The sequence below is a fragment of the Pyrus communis genome, chromosome 16 (assembly GCF_041283825.1).
Source record: "Pyrus communis isolate YQ-2024b chromosome 16, ASM4128382v1, whole genome shotgun sequence".
Classification (NCBI taxonomy): Eukaryota; Viridiplantae; Streptophyta; class Magnoliopsida; order Rosales; family Rosaceae; genus Pyrus; species Pyrus communis.
In genome coordinates this window covers 1,806,007-1,830,282 of record NC_142580.1, presented here as the reverse complement: position 1 = coordinate 1,830,282, position 24,276 = coordinate 1,806,007, and the positions used below count along the sequence as shown (strand labels likewise).

Here is a 24,276-nt window from a genome sequence, read left to right as displayed (position 1 = left end):
TTATGCACTCTTCATTAATATTACATCATTCACTTGATTTTTACTGTACAACTAATCACTTTAACGTGTATTTAATTACACGAAGTTTATGCTACAATTAAATAATTTAATGACTTATTCTCTATGTAACAGCCTATCACCGACTATTTATAACCATGTGACAACTAGTAGCTCAAAAATGTCTGTAGCGATAGATAGCTAGGCTTGCATACACACCCTTTTTTGCATAACATACTTTGATGCTAGCATGTGTAATAGTTTTGGGAATGAGTGATATGAAATAACCAAAGATAATGATATCTTGTTAACTGGCGCAGCATAAATGTTGCTATTTTATGACCAAAGTTCAGGATTCGAGTCATGGAAACAGTCTATTTGCAAAGTAAGGGTAAGGGTGCGTATAATATACATTCCTCTTCCGACCCTCACAAAGTGGTTAGGGGTCGTCCCTCTTTTTTTTTTGTTTACTAGTAATTATATATCATTAAATTTGGAATGATTATATATTTTCAACATAGGACTAACTAATGTATTCATTTCTTGTGCGTTAAGAAATAGAGAATTAGTCAGAAATAAGAATAATGGGAACGATACACATACCTTGCATTCTCATTCCTTAAAAGTAAACATGACACTACATGTTAACTCCATTTTCCCAAACATCATCATAAATTACCATAAAAATACACCTTTAACACGTAGTTCTGCGAAATTCGGGTGCTAATATTCTTGTTCACGGCTCTGATTTTGGTATTAATGAAGCTTTAGACAATTGAGCATCACTGGCTTTTGAGAAATGAAAGAACAAAGCCCAAAAACCACTTTCCGTCGCCAGTTGCAGAGGTTTTTGTTTAAGGAACAAACCCGTCTTCTTCAAACCTCAGACATATGTTACTAATTTAAAGTAGATAGCAATGTACAAGGAAAGGGAGAAGAGAGCGAACACATGCTGCCAGAAGAGGATTGCCGAGGCCTCTCTAACTGCGTAACCCCTCAAGCTGGCTATTGCTCCCAATAAAATTGCACTCGGTGTCGTGTACTGCATCAAAAGCACAAACTTGTACATTGCATCGTCGTCGACCAGAAAATTGAGCTTATCGGCCAACGCCACTATACCAATTCCAACCAGAGGAAGCAGTAAAAGCCTTGCCACAGTTATACCAACAGTTGTCCGGAGGCCAAGCGTAGACTCATTTGGCCCCTCTGCAAGCATCCCCCCAAGAATAAGCATCACTGAAGGCACCACTGCACCGGCTAAAATCTCTAAACTGTCAGTGATGAAGGACAGTGGAGCATCATCTCCGAAGAAAAAAGCTTTCAACATTGGTATTGTCCCGATGGTGATAGCCAATAAAGAGGCAATTGTTGGAGGTTGCAGTATGTGCTGTAATGGAGTTTGCTCAGCAACAATTCTCATCCTCCTGACCACCCTAGGTTCAGCCAAACACCTAGCCGACTTGGGACTGTTTCCACCACCTTCTCCCGAGAGATCAACATCTGGCAAAGTGTTCAGCGAAACGTTTGAGATGCTTTTGAAAACCCTAGCAATAAAGGGTGTCTTGGAAAGCTCGGTTTCTTTTTCTTCAATACCCGGCCATTCAGCTTCTACAAGGAGAGGTCTGCTCGTAACGTTAGTTAGTGGTTCCTCCTTTTCACACCCTTCTTCAACAATCTCATAGTACTCCAACGGAGGCTCCATCATGTGGTAAACAAAGGTATATACAAGAATTACAGCAACCCATCGGGCAAAAGAGACATAAGCCACCCCTCGGGAGTGACAATGCTGTCCAAATGGGTTTTTCGGAGTATGACAGACAGATCCAACAATGGCAACTGGGAGATTTCCAGTATTCCCGAATGCCGTCATGATTATGGTAAATCTGTTCAACTGTGGGGGAGGACGACATATGATGACCACTAAATACCCGAGGAAGCAACCAATAAGCGTACTCACTAACACATTAAATGGGATAAACCACCACTTAATAAAGTTTTCAAGTGTAATCGATCCACCTAGCTCGGTAAAGATTAGACATGGCAAGAACAAGGCGAAAACAAGCTTGCTGAGGAGCTTAAAAGTAGCTCTGGGTATCAACTCAGTTTTCGGGTGCGAAAGAACCAGTCCGATAACCGTGAGGGACAAAAGTTTCATCAAAGGAACTATTGCACTCATCACATCCCCACTATACTCGAATTTTTTTTTATACAATTCCATAAGATACCGATACATCTTTCCTTTAATTACCGGAAGAACAAGCGTGATATTTCTCTCTGCAATTAGACAAACACAGATTCAAATGAATAAAACCAGACCAAATAAATTTCAGAATCCACAACATTGATTCAGGACAAAATGCCAAACGTATGCATGTAACAAAATCAAAGTGCATTATCGGACAGATTATATCACAACATGGCTACGAAAAATTCAACGGAAATGGAACACGGGGATTTTCACAAAACTTAGCGAACCAAGAAAGAAAAGTGCGTAAGTCAGTACACACAGAATTTAACCTAAATGTCAACGAAATTGCAGTGCTCAGAGAGAGAGAAGAAGAGACTTACAGATAGATATGATGAGATTGGAGAGGGCTGAACGATAGGTTTGACAACGGGGCGGCGGTGGTTGAGGCTGTCGGAGAAAGATTTGCAGGCGAATGCCTTGATAACAAAATTTGAAGCCAAATGATACTGAATTATGACTTGTCAGTATTCCTTTTCAGAAGGAGAGAAAATGAGTTGTCTTTTCTTTTCTGAAAACAAAGATGAACAAAAACAGGAGTCGTCGTCGAGTCCTTCGGAAGCATGAGGTTCTTTTTTATTTGTTCTTTTTTTGGCGGGTGGAGATTATGTGGTGATGATCGAAGGAAGGGCGGGCTGGGAGCTTTGATTATTTTTCGGTAATGTATTTGGGCTTTTGCAAATTGGGTTTAATACTTTTTGGGCTTTATTGAAGCGGACTGTTATGTTATGGGCTGTAGATTTTGAAATACTATATTCAATTAATTTGAAAAAAAAAACTAAATTAGTGCTGGCTATGGGGTTCGAACCCATGCGCACTTATGTGCAGAAGATCTTAAGTCTTCCCCCTTAACCTCTCGGGCAAACCAGCTATTGGCTTCTGTTGTACCCAAAAGTGTTTATATACCTTACCAATTTGTTTTGTATCGATTTGAAACTGCACCGCAACAATGGAAGGTTTATATATTCACACACTTTTCAAAATCATCACTCATTTTAAAATCTATAAAAATAAAAGAGAATTTGTACATAGAAAAGTGGATGATGATTTTTTCTAGAGTGACAACTCCTTAAGGAAAATATGGGTAGTCAACAATTTCAGGACATGTTGTATATTATGCGTTTACTAACACATAAGTAATGAAAAAGAAGATTTTATGTTGAAATAAGTACATCTTATTGTCAAGTCTAGTAGCGTAGGTTTGTACTAAGTAAAGCGTAAAAGTAATTGATTTTATGATAAACAAGTCAAGTGAATGAGTGATTCATTGTCATCTCATGTTGAGGTCAAATTAAATACGCTCTAAATTCTCGAATTAATAGGACAAACCTCACTTTGAATAGGTGAATAACAAATCACCTTCGAACGTGAATGATTAATACGCCGTAGACTTATAGAATCGCCAAAAAGGAATTATTATTACCTCATGCCCAAATAACCACGCATAATTATCATTCATTCAAGACCTGTCCCACTTTAAGTTAACATAATTTTTTTCCAACAATAATACAATAGGATACTGGCATACTGCTATTCATAAGCTCTTAACAAGTATTTTGTCCAAGTGGCTTATTTTGATTGGTCGATTGTCAACCATAATTAGTTTGAATCAGTTGGGGTCTGTTTTCGGAATGTTCGAGCTTAAGCCATAAACTAGCTCTCTGTGATAACTGTGGATTGTAATCTTTTTTCCTCTCCTTCTGTGTACGATTTAGCTAGGTTGAACTAGGGTTTGGGTTGAAACCTAGCATGCACAACAACACATCAAAAATAATACAAGTAATTTTGTTAAAAATCGTAATCATATATTAATATTATAAGCAATACTTTTAAAAGATATAGAAATAAAACTTAATTCACTGGTAAAAGCCTGGGAAAGGTAAAGAAAAAAGAGGTGAATGACAAGTCGTAGAGTGGTACGTTATATATATACATACACACACAGACACACACATATATACATGGACTGAGATTCCCTGATTGTTTGTTCTATTTATATGCAGAAAGAAATAAAGAACACACAGTAAGCGAGCGTGAGTGAGTGAGACTGAGAGAGTACTGGCAGACACTACAAGTCATCATAAACATCAATGAGCTTCCCCAATCTGCCAAACGTACGCTCTCTCTTATTTCTGGGAAAACTCCACCTTACATAACAGTTCCTTGTTTCCAAATATTCTCTCTTTTCTGTTCGAGATTTTTCAATGTGATCGGAACATATGGTAGTACATCACGTGTTATTATACAAATGGTGGGATATGTGTTTTAAAAAGTTAATAACTTAAAATATAAAACTTTTTACCACTTATATAAAAACACGTGGTGTACCACTATGTTTCGGTCACAATAAAAAATTTCTTCTTTTCTGCGCGTACCCAAATGACTTGTTTATGTAGCTAGCCCTACCTCTACTCTCCAGGGAATGACATGGTTGGAAAGGAACTAGATTCGTTGGGGACTTGGGATTGGAGCGAACCAGCCCTTTTCTTTTTTGGTTACTAAATAACTAGCCTTTGGGATCTCTCTCTCCTATTTAACGGCTGCCATACTCAGGAGGGAATTGAGGAAAGGAATCAACCCTATCTTCTGTCCACAGAAGTACGCGTACGAAATGGGCATATATACTATTACACATTAGGTCATCAATCATGTATTCTTGTGATGCATGATCATTTTCGTTTTGCAACAATAGTCATATATTGTAAAGATAATTAAGACGTCTATACCAACTAATTAACTGATCTCTACTCGGATTATCAATTGGTATTGTGCTGAATGCATGTTATCGAGCCTCTTCAGAGCAAGGTTTCTGTGCTATTGGAGGAAAACATGAGGATATTGCTCTGCAATAACTTTGTATTTTATCATATAGAACTATTGTGTTCTAAAGAAAGTAAGGAAAAAATAGTGGTATATATAAGCTAGAGATCTTATATGGTGAAGACATGATTCATACGATAGAGGTATGAGTCTTTAATAATCTGGATTACTTGGTAGTCTGGCTTCATATCCATTAGATTGATAAGTAAGTATAAATATTATTTTTTTAATTCAATCTCGACCTTTCATTTCCTGTACTACTAAATAGTCCAAATTATTTTTAAAAATTGCATACGATAATCCTATAACTATTTTGTTTTTTATACACTAAAACAAAAACATGTTAATTAAGAAGTGCTCTTGCATGTTCCCAAAAAGCATGACACTCTAGGGTTTGCATAACATTAATTGAGATTAGCATATTAAGAATTTTCTTTCTTATATATGCTATCTATACATTCTTTTACATTTTGCATACTCTTTGTTAATTTTTGTCCCTTGATTTTTCAATTCATTTGATACGATGACCAAAAATTTGAAAAATATGTGTGAAAAGTAAAAATGAGTGTATAGATAAAATTACCCTAGATGATATGGTCATGCATATGTAACAATTTTTTATTTGGAAGGTGAATTTCACATACACTGTTAACTTTTCTCACACCTCTTTTAGTTTCTGATCATGAAATTAAATTAATCAAACGAAAAAATAAGATTAAAGAGGAGTGCTTAAGATGCCAAAAAGACTAAAACAGTGTATAATTTTTTTATTTAAGATTTAATCTCAGCTGTACGTATGTGTGTAGTTGTGGCAGCGAGCCATGAGATATAAGAGTTGATCAGACAAGTGTTTGTGGTGAGCAATCCAGCTGTCTGATGAGATATGTAAAATCAGCTAGCTAGGTCAGCAGAGATGGTACAAAATTAGGGAATTTGATCCACTCCGAATCTTAATGTCTAGAGTTTGAGAAACAAATCATCTGGACCACTGATTGATGTGTAAAAGAAATCAGAGCCGTTTGCTTTGTGTGGTGGGCCAAAAAAATGAGTTAATGGGGACCGTTGGATTGAATTTGTGCTGTCCAGATGAATTGATTTCTAGGTTCCGGAAACTAAGGTCTAGAGCAGATCTAATTCCCAAAATTAAGGAAAGAAATTCTCTCCGGATCTCTTTCTCCAAAGTCTATGGATCAAGTGATCCGGACTCTTGAAATTTGATCTAATGGCTAAAAGTAGAGAAGTTAGTGAAAACTTCTAAAAATTATAATAATTTTTTACCGTTGAATCAAATTTTAAAAGTCCGAATTACTTAATCCATAGGTTTTGGAGAAAGAGATTCGGAGAGGATCTCTTTTCCAAAATTAAGATAAAGTTGTCTTGTTTGAGTTGAAAGGACTTCGAAAATTTTCAAACATGATATGAATTGGTGCCCTTTATCTCTGCCCTAAATCTCTATCAGTACTGTTTTTTAGATCTGCATGTCGTCGTTTTCACCTTTTATGGCTATATATACCCTCGCCCTCCTTCTTCCTCCCTCGTCCCTTACCATTTTCTCAGCTGTGCCCTAGATTATTTCTCTCTTTTCGATCTGTGGCAATAAGCCCTAAATTATATAAATGTGATTATGTATAGTACTTAGTGAACAAGCATGCATCTTCTAGCTGATCAAAACAGCTTGTAATTAATGCATGCATGCAAACCCTATATTATGTAGTCGTGTATTCGCTTCGTTAATTTAATCCCTAGGGTTTTATATACGATGTCGTGTGGGTGGGTTTATATACATACATATGTGTGTGTGTGTGTGTGTGAAAGGAGCTCTTCTTCAGTCCAGTCCGAGGCAGTTTAAGGGCTGGCACTCAGCTGCTGACTCGTTGGTTCAAAAACTCATCATACAGTTGCTAAAAGAAGTGGTGTTTTTCTGATCCAACGAAGCAGGAGCCGAGAAGTTGGTTATTGCTGTCACGTCTTGGACTGAAGGGAGCTCCTTACCTATAATTATTCATTCCACAATTATTTTCTTGGTAAAAAGATTACTAATTACTGGATTTCTGAATTGATTTTCTTACCTCACAATTTATTTTGCAGTAGAACTTCATGCAGATATATAAGATGCCTTTGGGAAGAAGCTAGTTTACCTGGATATATGACATATGGGGAGCATGCTTTGAAGGTCGATTGTTGAGAATTCAACCGGAGCTGCATACGCCTAGCTAGAAGCTACTTACTGGACTCACTTTTCCGGCTGGAGATTTGATCATCAGATGCCGATGTATTGTATTTGTATGGCAATTAAGAAAGATCGAACTTAGGTATTTAATTGGAGTGGTTTTGTGTACACTCAATTTTTTTGTGTGGACACTTCGTTTACTTATTTTGTTTAGGTCACCCATTTTTTATTTTCTTTGGACACCCTTTCTCTCTTCCCAATCTTATTGCGACGACGCGGTTATCTTGACTCAACGCTAAAGTTTGATCCAAATCAGTTTGTCGTTACCACTTTTGTTTTAAAATTCTATTGGTGTCCAAAGGAAATAACTGTTTTTTTTTTTTTTTTTTTTTTTAATGAATCATGAAGTTTTTTGGGGTAAAATTTTATTTTAAATGAAAGTGATGTGTGTCAAAAGATGAAGTGTAAACCGACTCTTTTTTTAAATAATTTGGCTTAGTAGCCCCTTCACAAACCCAGCCCTTCTTAAAATGCAATATCTGCTCGTTGTCTTTGACAAAAATATTTTCATCACTGAAACAATGTTAATATATGTTTGACGCAATTTTGGTAGATTATTGATACAACATTAAAAGTACTTCTGTTAAAAAAATGTTTGTAGAGATTGTTTTCAAGATGAGGGCTAATTTTAATTGGTGGATTTGTGAAAGGGCTAGTAATCCCAATTTATTTATTTTTAAATGGTGAGTTGTTTTGAATTAACTGATGGTTCATTGGCTCCAATTATAATAAAATATTAGATTAATGAAGATTTGAGATTGAAGAGCAATGTTTAATTATTTGATTACAAATTTATATTTAATCAAGCAGCCTCATCATATAGATAGAACCGACTAAGTTAATTTCTTTTTCGTTCCCTTGGAACTTTGGGACGAGGATCCTCTCTGGATCCTATTTGTGAGGATCTGGAGATCAATCAATTGTATATGTTTATCATATATTATGCGGTTAGTTTTCGTTAAGTGCTTTTATATTTAATTTTAAACAATTTTTAACCGTACGATATATAATAAACATACACGATTGATTGGTTTTTCAGATCTCACAAAAAAGATCTGGAGAGTATATATCCTATTCCGGAACTTTGAAGTTAGCCGATTTATTATAGATATATGCTTTTCTCCCCTTTAACAATTAAGATAATCGTTAAAAATTAGCATCTGTTGTCTTTGAAATTATTGAAGCAATCATAATACTGTTGGTTGCTCGTCAACCTTTACAAGGCCATTTTTCAGCGGAACCATTTTTATGCCTCTCATGTTGTTTGAGAAGGTATCATATTTCTTTATTTTTGCCACTCATTTTATGCCTCTAATTATAATAAAAAAATATTAAACAATTTTAGGATAAATGTTTCAATATGTCCGAGAAATACGGAGCAATACACATGTTAATAAAAAATTTGATAAACACTTGAGAAAATTTTATTTTATTTTACGGTATAATAATATATAGAATACCATTTTGTATTTCAAACGCACTAATTTTTTTTTTCCATTTATATATGACATTCCGCATTGGTTAAATCATTTTTGTTTCATACTGTTGATCCGACTTCTCTCTAAATAAAAGGACATCCAAGTCCTAGTTATTTTATTCAATATTATTTCAAGATCGTTGCAATTGATCGGAATCTAATAATAGAAAATAAATCAGTCAGGATTATGGAATTGTTTTGGCCGTTGAGTTTGTGCGCATCCACGGCAATTCCTCAATCATTTCAAAAAATGTACATTTTTATTGAAAATTAATTAAAATTTGAGTGTCAACCAAAAACTTAAAAAATAAAAAATTGGGTGGCCCACGATAATGACGACGACGTCTGCTTGTGCTTGATAATGATTAATAATCTAATTCCCAGCTGCCCCAACTTCAAGCGTCCAATATAGATGAACTGTAACTCACAGATCGAAACTGATGCAAAGGGATATGCCCACACTTGGGTTTTTTTTTTTTCAGTTAAGACAGTTTATGATATTAGTATAATTTCACATGATATATTACAATGAAAATCTATAGAAGACATTTCTGAATTTATCTGTCATAGTCTCGTAGATCATTTTGATCATTTCGTGAAAAATCTGTCAATATATTCATTAAATTGTCTAGTGAACAACCACGTACCACCGTTTTAAGAGTACTTTTATCAAATCAATATTCTCTCCACTTAATAGGCATATTGACAAATTTTTTATAGATGACTAAATTAAATGATTAACAGTGGACAAACTCAAAAATCACTTCTATAATTTTTACTGTCAGGGACTAAAGTGAAAAATTATATCAATTTCAAGATGTATATTTTAGTTAAAAAGCCGTCAAAAGTATAGTTAGTGGATCGAAAATTCTTCTAATTCACATTTTACTGTCATATGCTACAAAAGTGGCATTTTCTTTTTCGGGTGTGGAAGTGAAGAAAATGAGCGGAGATAACATCTGTATATCTTAATTTGATTTATGTTATAAGTTAAACGTGCGAAAATTACTTTCTTGTAAACTACCTAGATTCATGGGTTGTATATAACTTGCCTCTAATATGATTATTGATGAAAAAAAAACGAGAAGAACCAAAACTTCCTTGAAATTTTTGACGAAAGAACTTATTTCATTAACTTGGAATCCTACATGTCTATGTATTTATACAAACAAATTACTATATATATATATATATATATATATATATATATAGCCGCTAGTGAAGACCGACCCCCTTTGCGAGCTCCAAAAGTTGGAAGAAAACCATAAGCGTTGAAGTAGGCACGCTCAAAACGACCAAAGCCAAGAATGCCAAAGCAAAACTTGGCCTTGTGTCCATCAAGTGGGACTGCAAGAAGCCCATGACTTGGCATATAAACGAATCGTAGGTGGTGTAATATCGCTTCTCCCAGTCCATCCAATCCGACGGAGGCTCGTAGTTTCTCTCCACCATCTTCATTTCGTGAACTCTCTTCCGGAGAACAATCATGCTCTCGTCCACTAGCCTGCTGCTGTAGTTTTCGTAGTACTGGTCTGCATGATCACCTCCTTTTCTGCTCGATGCAAAAACCCTAGTTGAAGAAACCTTCCGCTTTTGGTTTCGGGTCGTGCTGGAAATCGGATTAAATGAAAGAATGTTGGAGCAAGAAGAAGAAGAAATGAGTGAAGTTGCTGCCATTGCTTTCTACGGTGATTGAGAAACGGGAACGATTGGTGTACTTGAAATTTGATATGGTTTTTGGTGGTGGATGCACCTATATTTATGGGCCTAATTATAGTGCTAATAAATTATTAACAATTAAGATAATAATAATAATGGACTAATAATTGGAGAGATAAAGGTTCTAATTTTGTAGATTAGAGAGAAAAAGCGGTGGGGCATGTGACACAGCTTATTAGCTAAGAAACTGGGAAAATGGAGATGGAGGCTTAACCGTGTTTTTATATTTTAAGGGGCACTAAGCTTGTTCAACGCGTTATTTACGTCAGAAATTCCGGAAGTTTAGCTCCTGTCACATCACACACAGAGTGAGACTTGTGGGGTACGGATAAGAAGACTTTAATCTTGTGATGCCAATTTGGTATATGTCAGATTTGATGCACCTTTTTAATCGACGGCTCTGATTTAATCAAGAAAAGCGTTTAAGGCTTAGAAAAATCATTAAATGATCATTTTTTAAATACCAAACGTTGAAATTGATTCAATCCCGAACCATCATGGAATCATTGGTAGTTTATTATAACAACTTAAAAAACTTATGTATTTGTATGTGTATTGTATTTGATCATATAAACGGTTAGGACAAAAAAAATTAAAACCTCCTCTTACTTCTCCTTATATTATTTTGTCATCCATGTCTTCCTTTTTTTTTTTTTCTTGTTGTGTGTGACTTTATTAGGCGCACCAATTAATCGATGAAATACCTCAGTTGACAAGTTTTTGCAATCTTCAATATTATTGTACAGTTTTTTATAGCCACCATTGACAAACCTCTACATATCTTAGTAGTTGTTAACATATGTTAGCATAAACCTTCAACAAATGTTAACAATACTCGACATCTTCATACTAGGTGCTTGACGAAATGGTCCAACAAAGTTTTTTTGGTCAAAATTATATTAACAATATTTAAATAATATGTCATCGATATTCCTCTTGATCAATTCAACAATTACGATTTAATTTTAAATAATTTTAATAGATTTTCTTGTATCTTATCATGCATAGAGATTAAAAAAGTTTGGACAGGGAGTCAAGAACTGGAAGTTACATTTACCTAACATGCGTGCATCTTATTTCAGAGAAACCTTCCTGGAATATATGAACAAATGAAAGGATCTTTCGTTTATTATATTGTAAATCATTGAGGAGGATATTGGCATTTTACCTGGGGGGATCCACCGGCGTGGAATTGGGTTGACTTGGACGGGCGCTTATATTTGTATTTAGGGATATGTTATCCATACACCTCATTTTACTTTTCACACACCTCTTGATAATTTTTATCTGTTAATTTTCTTCAATTCATCCGATCGACGGCTGAAAATTAAAAAGGTGTGTGAGAAGTAAAATGGGGTATGTGGATATCACACCCCTTGTACTTATGAGCAATGTTTGGCTCTTCAGTTCCTCTCAATTCATTCAGTGTCTAATTTACCTTCGTGTAATAATAAGAAGAATAAATTTATAGATAAAATTTATAAATTAAATAATATAAAAGTTGATGATTTGATTATTACTTAAATATCGATTAATGTATTTATTTTTTATTAGTGACATATCATTTAGTATGTATATTTAGTCTATAAATTTTTTTTATCAAACATTTAGTGTATAACATTATTCTATATATCTCCCCACCTCCTCCTCTGGTGAAAAAGAAATAAGTTAATTACCTGGCATTATTCTCTTATTATATGAGAAGTGTTAAGGAGACTTTCTATAGTGGAACTCTCCGCAAGCTTTTTGCCACCTCACAATTTACATCAATTGACGGAACAATGTTATAAAATATTGTTAAAAAAATATAAGGTGGCAGCATACATATAAAAAGTCTCACTCACTTTTAAAATAGTCTCATTACCATTTCCCTTATTATATACTGGTTAATTAAGGGTAGCTTAACTGAGAACGAGGAGAACCCTAATAGAATTGATGAAGCTAGTTAATTTAAGCACATTGTAGCTCGTGCAAAAGCAGCAAAACCCACCTGGAAAAACAAAAACGTAGCAAACCAAGAAAATACTTTTGGAATTAATGATGATTTCAAGAGCCCATAAAATGTTATTTGACGAACGAGGGTGGGGAATTTAAATTTAGGAACTCTTTTGGTGCGAAGAAATACCACTAAATTAATAACTTGTTAAGATTTTGTGAGTTGAAATTTGATTGTATTGCATGTGCAAAAACTTTGCGACAAGTTATCTCGATAATGAAGCGTAACTAATAAATTAATTCGATATAGCTACACGAGTGAACAATTTTCCAAGAAATTAATTAATTAAGCAAATAATTAATATGTTTATCTATTTACAGAAGGCAATGAAGCCATGCATGCATGGACTAAAAGTGAATATTCCCACTGCCTAAGATCCCCTTAAAAATGTCCAGCAATGGAAACATCAAAGCAACCGTGGATATTGGGACGCTAAGTATAACAAGAGCAAGCATTCCCAACGCCACGCTAGGCCTGGTGTTCATCAATTGGGATTGCAACAACCCCACGCCTTCGCAGATGTCCGAGTTGTTGTGTGCATAATATTGCTTCTCCCACTGCATCCAGTTCGACGGCGGTTGGTGATTGTCTTCGTCTTGCATCTCCGCGTCGTGAATTCGCATTCGAAGCACAATCATGTCCTCGTCCACAAGTCTACCGTCGTAATTATCATGACCACGCGACGACGCAGAAATCGTCGGAGGACGACGCCTACGCCGCATTTCGAGCAACCCCATCTTTCGGTTAACGCCGGAATTGAAATGCCGCGGCGGTGGCAGAGCTGAGTGAAGAGCAGAGATTACCATTGCTGCAGACATGATGAAAAAGCTTGCAGCTTTTCGAAAGTTTGATGATTAAGAGTTTGATGTGTGTTTTTGTTTGGCAACTAGGCACGTGCACGGTACATATATATAGAAGCTACAAATGATTTGGAGAGAGAGAGAGAGAGAGAGAGAGAGAGAGACCGCGTAGGAATGACTCGTGGCAATTTGCGCGTGCTTTTTTTGGCATATAGCAAGAGGCAGGAGATGATTGGGAGCCCTCGAAGAAGTTTCTTGTGTTCGAAGTAATATTGTGATGGGGCCGTAACCGCCGTTTATGCGTGTGAGCAGCCATCTCATGTTTTTAGGTATTACTTTTCTTTTCCGACACACTTTCGGTTTCGGGTACAGTTGGGAGCGCTCATATCATATTTTATCGATCAATTTCACAACTTCCGAGGTTATTTTAGCAACGTGTTTCGGGCAATTTTGAGCATATCTTCGAAGCTACACAACCAGATGGATGCTAACAGCAACATGACCATGTTACAAAGATTGTTCTAGAAGGTTTAGGTTTAGGTAGCGTTGAATGAAATGCACGTTTTTTTGCTTTTACCTTTTCAATTTATGTTATATTTGTGATATTCTAAAGTACAAGTCTACAAGCAGAGACTCGAACTTTAGTACAAATGCAACATTGTGCGATTGTACTTGGCTATTTTAGCCAACTGGCCTGACATGTATTTACATGGAAACAATGTTGAATTGAAATTGTATTAGCTAAAGAGCGTAGGAATACAACCCACGGCTCCAAATCTGTGATAACATAGAAAAGCTTTTGCAAGATGAGTAATGAACAAACAAAAAGATGTGCAAATCATGCACCTCTCTTGATACAAAACTGAAAAAGAGCCGACGGAAATTACATTTGCCTATCATGCATTTACATTTGCCTATCATGCATTTCCGGTATTAGATACTGGTTAATTACTGAGAACGAGAAGAACCCTAATATAATTGAGGAAGCTAGTTAATTTCCAGCACATTATGACTCATGAAAAATCAGCAAAACCCACCCTGAAAAACAAAAAACGTAGCAAACAATGAAAATACTTTTGGCTTTAATGATTATTTCAAGATGCCCATAAAATGTTATTTGATGAATGAGGGTGGGGAATTCAAATTCAGTAACTCTTTTTCACGTTTGAAAGAAAGTATCGTTGAACCAATAGCTAGATGTTATTGTGTGAGTCAGGGCCGTCTCTGAGATTTTGAGGGCCCTATGCGAAATTTGTAAAAGGGACCCTCCTTAAGATAGTTTTAAGTTTTAGAAAAGTATGACAATGTATTGATACTATAAAATATTCACTTAAATTAAAACAAAGTCACTTAGTACTACGGTCAAGTGGTATTCGTCTTCACTTGTATGTGAGAGGTCTTATGTTCAATTCTCGCCAAAGGCGAATTTGAACCACATTATTGTTAGCCCATTATGAGATTTAGCCCACTCCCCCACCCTCTTAGCGTAGATAATATAGTTTATTCAACAACAAAAAAAATCAAAACAAACTTTAGCACTCACTGATTGCATGTTTACAAATGTTCTGAATGATAAGTAAAAAGAGCTACAAACAAACAATAACCTTCACTAAATAATCAAAAACAGTTTTATCTTAAACAGCCAAACATGAAATAAAAAAAAAAAAACTGTCGCTTTTTAGGGTGTTATTATTGACACTAAAAAAAATCTCATTGTACTCCAAGTTCTTATGTTTAGAAAGAAAAAAAAAAAATACTCTTATGAAGAGTGTACAATGCGGTTTAAAGTGCTAACAAAAACAATTTTTAAATATAGAACATTATTACATAATGTTAAATGGAAAAAATTTAGGGACCCCTTCAAATTTGAGGTCCTATGCGACTGCACCTTTCGCTCCCCCTCAATGTCCCCTCTGGTGTGAGTCGAAATTTATTGCATTGCATCTGCAAAAACTGTCGCAAGTGATCACAATCATAAAACACAACTAAAACAAATTAAGTCAATATAGCTACACGGGTGAACAATTTTCCAAGAAATTAAATAAATAAATAATATGTGTGTCTATTTACAGAAGGCAATGAATGTAAGTTCTGTATGAGAGCAAACACTTGGTGATTTGATTAAAGACATTTGGAATGATAAGGAGATTAGGATTGACATTTGTGGTAGACTTATCAGGAGTTGTATTATTTAAAGTTTCAAGTTAGATACATTCTTGATAAAACTAGAACTCTTCCAGATGATATAATGCATAAGTGTTTCACGGTGATAAGGCTACTCTTTGATAAGGATCGCTTAATGGGAGGGATCCTTATTGAATTCTATCGTATGATAAAACTGAGGTCCCTATTCTCTCACGGTACACAAAGTTTACAGAAAACTCAAGCCCCATTGAGCGAGCCTTGCTATTAGTTGTGTAGAGTTGCAGAAGAACTTCAGTTATTAATCCTAGTTCTCTAAGACGATGTCTTCCATAGGTAAGTGGTTAAGTTGATAATTGTGAACAAGTTTTTCCGTTGCATAATTTACTTACAGTGAAGCCATGCATGCATGAACTAAAAGTGAATATTCCCACTGCCTAAGATCCCCTTAAAGATGTCCAGCAATGGGAACATCAAAGCAGCCGTGGATATTGGCACGCTAATTGTAACAAGAGCTAGCATTCCCAACGCCACGCTTGGCCTAGTGTTCATCAATTGGGATTGCAACAACCCCACGCCTTTGCAGATGTCCGAGTTGTAGTGTGCATAATATTGCTTCTCCCACCGCATCCAGTTCGACGGCGGTTGGTGATTGTCTTCCTGCAGCATCTCCGTGTCGTGAATTCGCATCCGAAGCACAATCATGTCCTCGTCCACAAGTCTACCGTCGTAATTATCAGGACCACGCGACGACGCAGAAATCGTCAGAGGACGACGCCTACGCCGCATTTCCAGCAACCCGGTCTTTCGGTTAACGCCGGAAATGAAACGCCGCGGCGGTGGCGGAGCTGAGAGAAGAGCACAGGTTTGCGTTGATGTAGACATGATGACAAAGCTTGCAGCTTCTCGAAAGTTTGACGATTTAAGATTTTGATGTGTGTTTTTGTTTGACAACGAGGTTCGTACATGGTACATATATATAGATACAGATGCTGCAAATGAGAGAGAGAGAGAGAGAGGCCGCGTAGGAATGACACGTGGCAATTTGTGCGTGGCTTTTTCGGGGTTGGCATGTAGCACGAGCCATGAGATGAGAGCGAACCCTCCAAGAAGTTACTTGTCGGCAAAGTAATATTGTGACGGGACGGCAACCCAAATCTAATCCTTTGACTTTGGAGACACGGTAGGCAGAGTATCTTAAAAGTGAAGAAATTTTTAGTATGTGACAGAAATACGGATAATACATCATGTGTTTTTACGTAAGTGGTGGGAAATTTTATTTTTGAATAAATGGTAGGAAATTTTATTTTTTAAGTTATAAACTTTTTAACACACATATCGCACTATTTATATAACGACACGTGATGTGCCACCACATGTGACGGTCACATTGAAAAATCTCTCACTTAAAAGTGTAATTCTCTATAGAATTTCGTTGGCTCATGATTTTGGATTTTTTGTTAGCTCGTGATTTAAGCATAATTTTAGTGTCAATATTATAAAATAATGTGTAAAAACATGAAACATCGAAAAGTTCATAGGGAGTTTGACTTTGAGAAAGTTTATTTAGCATTTATCTTGATTTTATACCTTTTGTGTAAGTTACTGCCGTTTATGCGTACGCATGTCAGCAGCCATCTCATTTTTTCTTAGGCATTACATTTCTTTTAAGAATTTTGAGGATTCTCAAATCGTGATCGTTTATATATATTATGTGATCAATTTTTCAATGAATATACATAATTTGAGGATCCCCAAATCCTCACAAAGAGAATCCGTAGAAAATCCTCATTCTTTCTTTATGGCACACTTTCGGGTATAGTTGGCACTGCCCGTGTTATATTTTATCGATTAATATCACATGTACCGAGGGTATTGTGGTCAATTTAGCAACGTGTTCTATCTTTTAAACATGTTTGAGCAAATCTCCGAAGCTACCGAAACATATGGATGAGAACAGCAGCGTGACAAATGTGTTACAAAGATTTGCTCTCCACATTTTATGTACCGTTGAAAGAAATGCACGTTTTTTTTTGTTTTTAACTTTTGACTTTTTATTTTTATTTTTTATAATAATATATTTTAAATTACAAATGACTACAACGTAGAGACTCAAACTTGAGTGCCAATGGAGTATTGTGTAACTTTTATCTGCCACAACCAACTGATCTAACTTGTAAGATGAGTAATTAACAAACATAGAGGAGCTTGTGCAAGATGAGTAAATAACCTTCCATAACAACACTACTAATGCCCAAGTGATCACAAACCTTCCAGGACAAAGTCAATTGGCGATGATTCACTTGGTGGCTGGTTTAATTCGACTTTTTCAACTGTTACGGGTTGTTCATTAACTTCATTTGGCTCGTTTTGTTCATCTTGTCCGGTATTTTAGAGCTCAAGCTGCACCGCCGGTTGGATTTGGTCAAGAGGTGTGGCCTCCAGCAGCTGGTATTTCGGTTTGTTTTTCCGAAGGAGAAGGTAAGTGGTGCTATACCAAAACAACAGTATTCTACTTTGAGCTACCATTGTTTCCCTAATGTGACGTCCTCCGAAGGGGATGCGTTCAAGTGCCTGCAAAATAAGGAGGAAACAGAGCCGAAGGTATTAGATATAAAATTATATACCTCAGTCAAGCGATACAACGTTAATTTTAAGAACCATACAACATAGAAGCATAAAATTGTGGTACTAGTGCTAAAGGGTTTACGCCTATGGTTCTTACATAATATTAGGTTCTATTAATAAAGAGAAGACGCTTCATTTTCTTGAAAGTTCAAACAGGAGTTCTCCTTGTACCTGCTCTCCGTTTTGAATATCGTAAGAATGCTGATGATCAAATTGAAGACGCCTAAACTCATTGATGCAAAGACCTTGGAAAGCCCTGAAAGTGCACAAGGAAATATAAAACCGTAAGGTAAAGGAAACAATACATAGTTGTATCATTTGATCTATCTAAGCAATCAAAACTTCTTTCGGGCAAATGGCAAGTGATCCAAGTGATCTTTGTAGAAGTGTTGGCATTGCAGGAAATGAGCAGTGTCTCTATGGAAGTTTGATTCAGGAACTCAAAATCATGTAGATTTCTAAAGTGAATTAACGAAAAAAAAAAAAAAAAACCATTTCACACCTGAAGCAATCCCATTCCGTCTTGTATTGATGTCTGAGATATTCCCATTCTCCAAAAAACTGATGCAAATATGATCGCTGATGCAATTGACATTCCTGACCAAACTTTATTTGTTGGTCCATCACGAGAAGCCTAATCAGATTGTTTAGTGAATCAAACAGAATCAATAACTAGAGTTTGATAGAATTTCTGATCTCAATAAATAATTCACTGATACACCCCCGGCCTTACGGGAAGGCTTTGTTATGTATATTACAAAATGACAGTTAGATGTTTTATATACATCTTACACACACACACACACACAATAAACTAAAACTGGCGTGCTTGCTGCCCATGCTGCAACACATCAGAGCACATGAGGTCTGCTGTCAAGGAATATTGCAGCCAGTGCAGTATTCCTTCTGTCCAGGTTACTGCCCTCCCTGCTGTCCATGAGTCAGCAATCACTTGTCCACTATAGTTGTAATGATGGCAGGCACTTTAGAGTTTAAACATGAGCTGGATGACTTGGTCTAACAGCCCCCCGCAAGCTGACAGGCCGAGAAACAACTGGAAGCTTGGACACCAAAAGCTTGAAACTCGAGGAGGACAAGCCCTTTGTAAACAGATCAGCGAGTTGATCTTGAGAACAAATAAAATGTATCAGAAGCTGCTTTCGAACCACCTTCTCACGGACATAGTGATAATCGACCTCTAAGTGTTTTGTCCGCGAATGAAATACTGGATTGGAAGCTAAGGCTATGGAAGAGACATTATCGCACCATATGTGGGGAAGAAGAAGATGCAGATGAAGGTCTTTGAATAATGACCTGAACCAAGATAGCTCAGCAGCCGTGTAGGCTAGTTGCCTATATTCAGCTTCTGTACTTGACCGAGAGACAGTCTTCTGTTTCTTTGAGCTCCAAGACACCAGATTGGACCCCAAATAAATACAAAAACCTTCTGTAGAGTGACGAGTATCAGGATTGCCCGCATAGTCGGCATCAGAAAAAGCATGCAGTTGCATATCTCCAGGTTTATAGACAAGACCATGATCATACGTGGCCTTTAAATATTGCAGGATACGTTTCACTGCCATCCAATGAGTGTCCTTGGGGGAGTGCATAAATTGGCACACCTGGTTAACAGCATATGAGAGATCCGGTCTCGTGATGGTTAAATATTGCAACGCACCAACGACACTACGATATTGCTCAGGATGTTTGTAGGGTTCACCAACATAAGCACTTAATTTTTGGCCTGTAGAAACTGGAGTGGAAATTGGCTTGGCATCTTTAAACTTCGTTCGCTCAAGCAAGTCCAGAGCATACTTGGATTGAGTCAAATGCAGGTTGTGACCAACGTAAGTGGCTTCAACGCCCAAGAAATAACTAAGGGGACCCAAGTCTTTCATGGAAAACAAAGTGCTAAGCTTCGTGATCAACCATGCCATTTGAGTAGTGTTGTTTCCTGTGAGCAATATGTCATCGACATAAATAAGCAAAATCAAATAAACTCCTCTTTGATTAAAAACAAACAAGGAGTAGTCACACATGGATTCTTGGAACCCTAACTGAAGGAGAAACTCAGAAAATCGTTGAAACCAGGCCCTAGGCGCCTGTTTTAAACCATATAAACTACGTTGTAGTTTACAAACATAGTTAGGATACTGGTTATCAACAAAACCTGGTCGTTGCTTCATGTACACATCCTCATTCAAATACCCATGCAAAAATGCATTCTGAACGTCCAATTGTCGAACATGCCACCTCCGTGAAACTGCCAGACTCAACACAAGTCTAATGGTACTATGCTTGACAACTGGACTAAAGGTCTCCGTATAGTCGATCCCGGATTGTTGATGAAAGCCATTAGCCACAAGCCTAGCCTTATGGCGCTCAATCGAGCCATCTGCACGTCGTTTAATTTTGAAAACCCACTTGTTTGGCAATAAGTTCATGGCACGATGGTAAGGCACAAGAGTCCACGTACCACAGCGCTGCAAGGCACTGAATTCTTGAGCCATTGCATTCCTCCATTCTTTATGCTTTATAGCCTAACTAAAACATGTTGGTTCTGCCACCAGAGTGTCAGTATTAACATACAAAGCATATTTCGGGTTTGGCTTTTGTATCCCAGCTTTAGACCGAGTGGTCATAGGATGGATGAGAGGGGGGTCAGGAATCAGCACGGGATCACAGGGTTGTGACGGAGTTGGGTTCACAGGGACAGCAGCAACTATTTCTTGCTCATCTTGGTTTGGGAGAGGTTCACGGGAACTGGTAGTGGGGGCAAGATTGGGAGTAGGAGCAGGTGGTTCATTTAGTGGTGGAGTATCTGGGAACCTAGTTGTAGTGGCGGGTTGGACATTGGGTGGGGCTAGACTGTGGGTAGTTGGTGTACCAGGGAGAGGATCTGAAAAATGAAAAAGAAGCTCAAAGGGTGGAGAGATACCTTTTGTGTAGACGTTTTCCTTGAGAGATGTAAGTTCCTGGAAGGGAAAGGAATCCTCAACGAATAATACATGGCGAGACAAATACACTCGTCTCGTGGATAAATCCAAACACTTGTATCCTTGGTGATTCAACGAATATCCTAAGAAAACACAAGACTTAGACTTGGGTTGAAGTTTGTGTTTGGCATAGGGTGTCAACCAAGGAAAACATTTACACCCAAAGACTTTAAAGGATACATAAATCGGTGTTCGATGAAATAGCTTTTCATATGGAGATTTGTTTGACAAAACCTTAGTTGGTAACCTATTAATTAGATATGTGGCTGTCAAACAGGCATCAAACCAATATTTGTCAGGGATGTGGGCATGGGAAAGCATGACAACACTAGTTTCGACTATGTGGCGATGTTTTCGTTCCGCCATTCCATTTTGCTCAGGATGTTTAGGGCATGAAAACCGTTGGGAAATACCTTGAGTCGCAAGAAACTGTTTAAAGGCTTGACTCTTATACTCACCACCTTCATCACATTGAAGGGTTTTAATGAATGTGTTAAACATTTTTTCAACATGCGCCTTAAATGTGACAAAAATGCCAAATACTTCAGATTTGTGTTTCATGGGAAAAATCCAAGAATAACGAGAAAAATCATCGACAAACAAAACATAATAACGAAAACCTTCAATTGATATAACTGGTGAACACCACACATCGGAATGCAAAAGTTCCAAAGGAGAGTGAGACACAGACTCGGACTTGCTAAAGGGAAGTTTGGTACTCTTGCCCAAAGGACAAGAATCACAAAACAGTACATCGGCAGTACCATGACTTGGTACTTGATTATTTGAAATTAAAAGCTTAATAATTGAAGACGCAGGATGACCAAGACGAGAATGCCATTTTTTGGCTGAGACTCTAACACCTAAGAACGTTGACATAGGATACTGGGGTAATCCACCGCCACCTGGCAATGGGTATAACCCATTCTCACATCTCCCTCGGAAAAGCGTCTTCTGGGTCTTGAGGTCCTTGACAAGGAAAAAATGAGGAAATATTAGTAGGTAGCAATGGTTATCAAGAGTGAATTTATGGGCAGAAATAAGGCTAGTGGAGGCGGATGGACAATGAAGGATATTGTTTAGTTCAAATGAGCAAGCCTTAGTACTGATTTTATTCGAACCATAATGTTTAATGGAAAGGCCCGTATCATTACCTACACCACCGATATTCTCATTACCATTGTACTCCTTCGGATTTACCAGATTTTGAATATCAGGAGTGACATGGGCATTAGCTCCTGTGTCCAGTAACCAGGTGCCATTTTGTTGTCGATTCAAAGTAATTGGTGAAGAGGCCATAGCAGTAAGACGTTTGGTTGGAATACGTCCTTCATAAGCACCATTCATGCGCTGATAACAATCTAAAGCAGGATGGCCAGGCTTACCACAAATTTGACAAGTGATTCGCTCTCCACTTGTACTGAAGCGTTCCCCATTAATGGCAGGATTACGCTGATTAGTGTTGCGAGGAAAGAAACCTCGCTGGTTGATAGGAGAAACACCACCTCGATTGGACGGAAAACCACCACGTCCATTTCCACGAGAACGTCCACCACGTCCTCTTGCAGCTACAAAAGCATTGACTGGAGTAGCTTCCACCATAGGTACAGTTTGTTCCATCATGCGCCTCTCCGTGGTCAAAAGGAGGGCTTCAAGGGTTGGATACGTGATCGGAGTATCACGTGCCTGAGCTGCATTGACAGTCATCTCGAATGCAGGTCCAAGGTTATTAAGAATAATTTGAACCAGTTCATTATCACTTACTGGTTGTCCGGCGAGGGCAAGATTATCGGAAATAGCATTGACACGATCCAAGTAATCAGCTACTGAGAGATCGCCTTTTTGGTCAGGAGCAATTCATTGCGCAGAAAGAGAATGCGATTCTGAGAAGTGGATGCGTAACGCTGCTCAAGAGCCTCCCATGACGCACGAGATGTGCGTTTGCTGGCAACAGTTGCTAGAACGGAAGCAGTCAGCGAGCCATTGATCCAACTCAGAACCATTTGATCGCGTTGCACCCATGTAACATACTCCGGATTGACAGCAGTATTTCCAGCCAAGTGTTTCGGAGGACAGTCCAGAGAGCCGTCGACGTAACCCATCAGGTCACGACTCTTCAGTATTGGCAAAATCTGCGCCAACCATAGAGGATAGTTGGCACGATCAAGCTTAATATTCACTATGGTAGTCATGGAAGAGGAGAAGGGATTGACGGATGAAGTTGCAGGAGGGGGAAAAATAGGGTTGACATTATTAGTTTCAGCCATGGAAACAGTGATGCGGAAGAAAAAAAAAACAAGGATCTTTTGTCGTTAGACAGAAAGGCTCAGTATACCATGATAGAATTTCTGATCTCAATAAATAATTCACTCATACACCCCCGGCCTTACGGGAAGGCTTTGTTATGTATATTACAAAATGACAGTTAGATGTTTTATATACATCTTACACACACACACACACAATAAACTAAAACTGGCGTGCTTGCTGCCCATGCTGCAACACATCAGAGCACATGAGGTCTGCTGTCAAGGAATATTGCAGCCAGTGCAGTATTCCTTCTGTCCAGGTTATTGCCCTCCCTGCTGTCCATGAGTCAGCAATCACATGTCCACTATAGTTGTAATGATGGCAGGCACTTTAGAGTTTAAACATGAGCTGGATGACTTGGTCTAACAGAGTTATAGTCATAAAACAGCCCAATTCATCATTCAACGTTCAAACCCACCTAAATAGATGAATATCTCCCTCACCGTTGAGTGCTAAAACGCTACTTAAAAAGTGTGGATGTTAGGTTGATAACGAGCTATGTTGTTATAAAGCTTTGTCTGACATTATAAAAGGAAGCAACTAAAACAATCTTTAAACCAAAGTGAACTAATTTACAATGTCATCACTGAAAATCCTATATTGCACATTGAGCTAATCCTTTTTTTTTTTTTTTTGGTCTTCATGCTAAGACTAAGAAAAAGGTCTTACCTGCATCCATGCACACTTTAGGAGCAAGCGGAATTACCTCCACCAACCTCCCTTCTTCAGGACTCTGTTTTTCTTGCTGAACTTTGTTTCTTTGTCGGACACTTCCCTTCTTGTGATCCGAGTTGCATGGAGAACTAGTGACGAATGTTGTGAAAATGACTCAACAGGAGCATCTACTCTTTTGTGAGAAGTATGCTGGTGGTTCATCAGGTGTAGGACCAGCATAAACAAGTGCACCCTCTGTTAG

General features: G+C 37.5%; 2 protein-coding genes, 1 long non-coding RNA gene, 1 other non-coding gene and 1 pseudogene across 5 annotated transcripts; all 5 read right to left on the bottom strand.

Moving 5' to 3' along the window:
- Window positions 1-515: 515 nt before the first annotated feature.
- On the bottom strand, window positions 516-2,790 carry LOC137730667 (protein PIN-LIKES 2 pseudogene; annotated as a pseudogene). Its single transcript, XR_015957931.1, has 2 exons — window positions 2,566-2,790; window positions 516-2,271 (listed from the first exon to the last, which is right to left on the bottom strand). The product of XR_015957931.1 is annotated as a protein PIN-LIKES 2 pseudogene (transcript).
- Window positions 2,791-3,029: 239 nt separating this feature from the next.
- On the bottom strand, window positions 3,030-3,112 carry TRNAL-UAA (transfer RNA leucine (anticodon UAA)). Its single transcript has one exon. It is a non-coding gene; the product is annotated as a tRNA-Leu (tRNA).
- A 6,764-nt stretch (window positions 3,113-9,876) lies between these two features.
- On the bottom strand, window positions 9,877-10,599 carry LOC137731241 (uncharacterized). The gene has a single exon (XM_068470342.2). The coding sequence runs from the start codon at window positions 10,444-10,446 to the stop codon at window positions 9,985-9,987; it is 462 nt and encodes a 153-aa protein (XP_068326443.1). The 5' UTR covers window positions 10,447-10,599; the 3' UTR covers window positions 9,877-9,984.
- A 2,150-nt stretch (window positions 10,600-12,749) lies between these two features.
- Window positions 12,750-13,359, bottom strand: LOC137731240 (uncharacterized). Its single transcript, XM_068470341.2, has one exon. The coding sequence runs from the start codon at window positions 13,300-13,302 to the stop codon at window positions 12,832-12,834; it is 471 nt and encodes a 156-aa protein (XP_068326442.2). The 5' UTR covers window positions 13,303-13,359; the 3' UTR covers window positions 12,750-12,831.
- A 1,581-nt stretch (window positions 13,360-14,940) lies between these two features.
- LOC137731239 (uncharacterized) lies at window positions 14,941-16,764 on the bottom strand. The gene is made up of 2 exons (XR_015957864.1): window positions 15,819-16,764; window positions 14,941-15,237 (listed from the first exon to the last, which is right to left on the bottom strand). It is a non-coding gene; the product is annotated as an uncharacterized LOC137731239 (long non-coding RNA).
- Between the last annotated feature and the right edge of the window lie 7,512 nt (window positions 16,765-24,276).

Excerpts from the sequence above, each read along its gene's own strand:
- LOC137731241 (XM_068470342.2), bottom strand. The coding sequence starts at position 10,446 with ATGGCAGCAACTTCACTCATTTCTTCTTCTTCTTGCTCCAACATTCTT.
- LOC137731240 (XM_068470341.2), bottom strand. The coding sequence starts at position 13,302 with ATGTCTGCAGCAATGGTAATCTCTGCTCTTCACTCAGCTCTGCCACCG.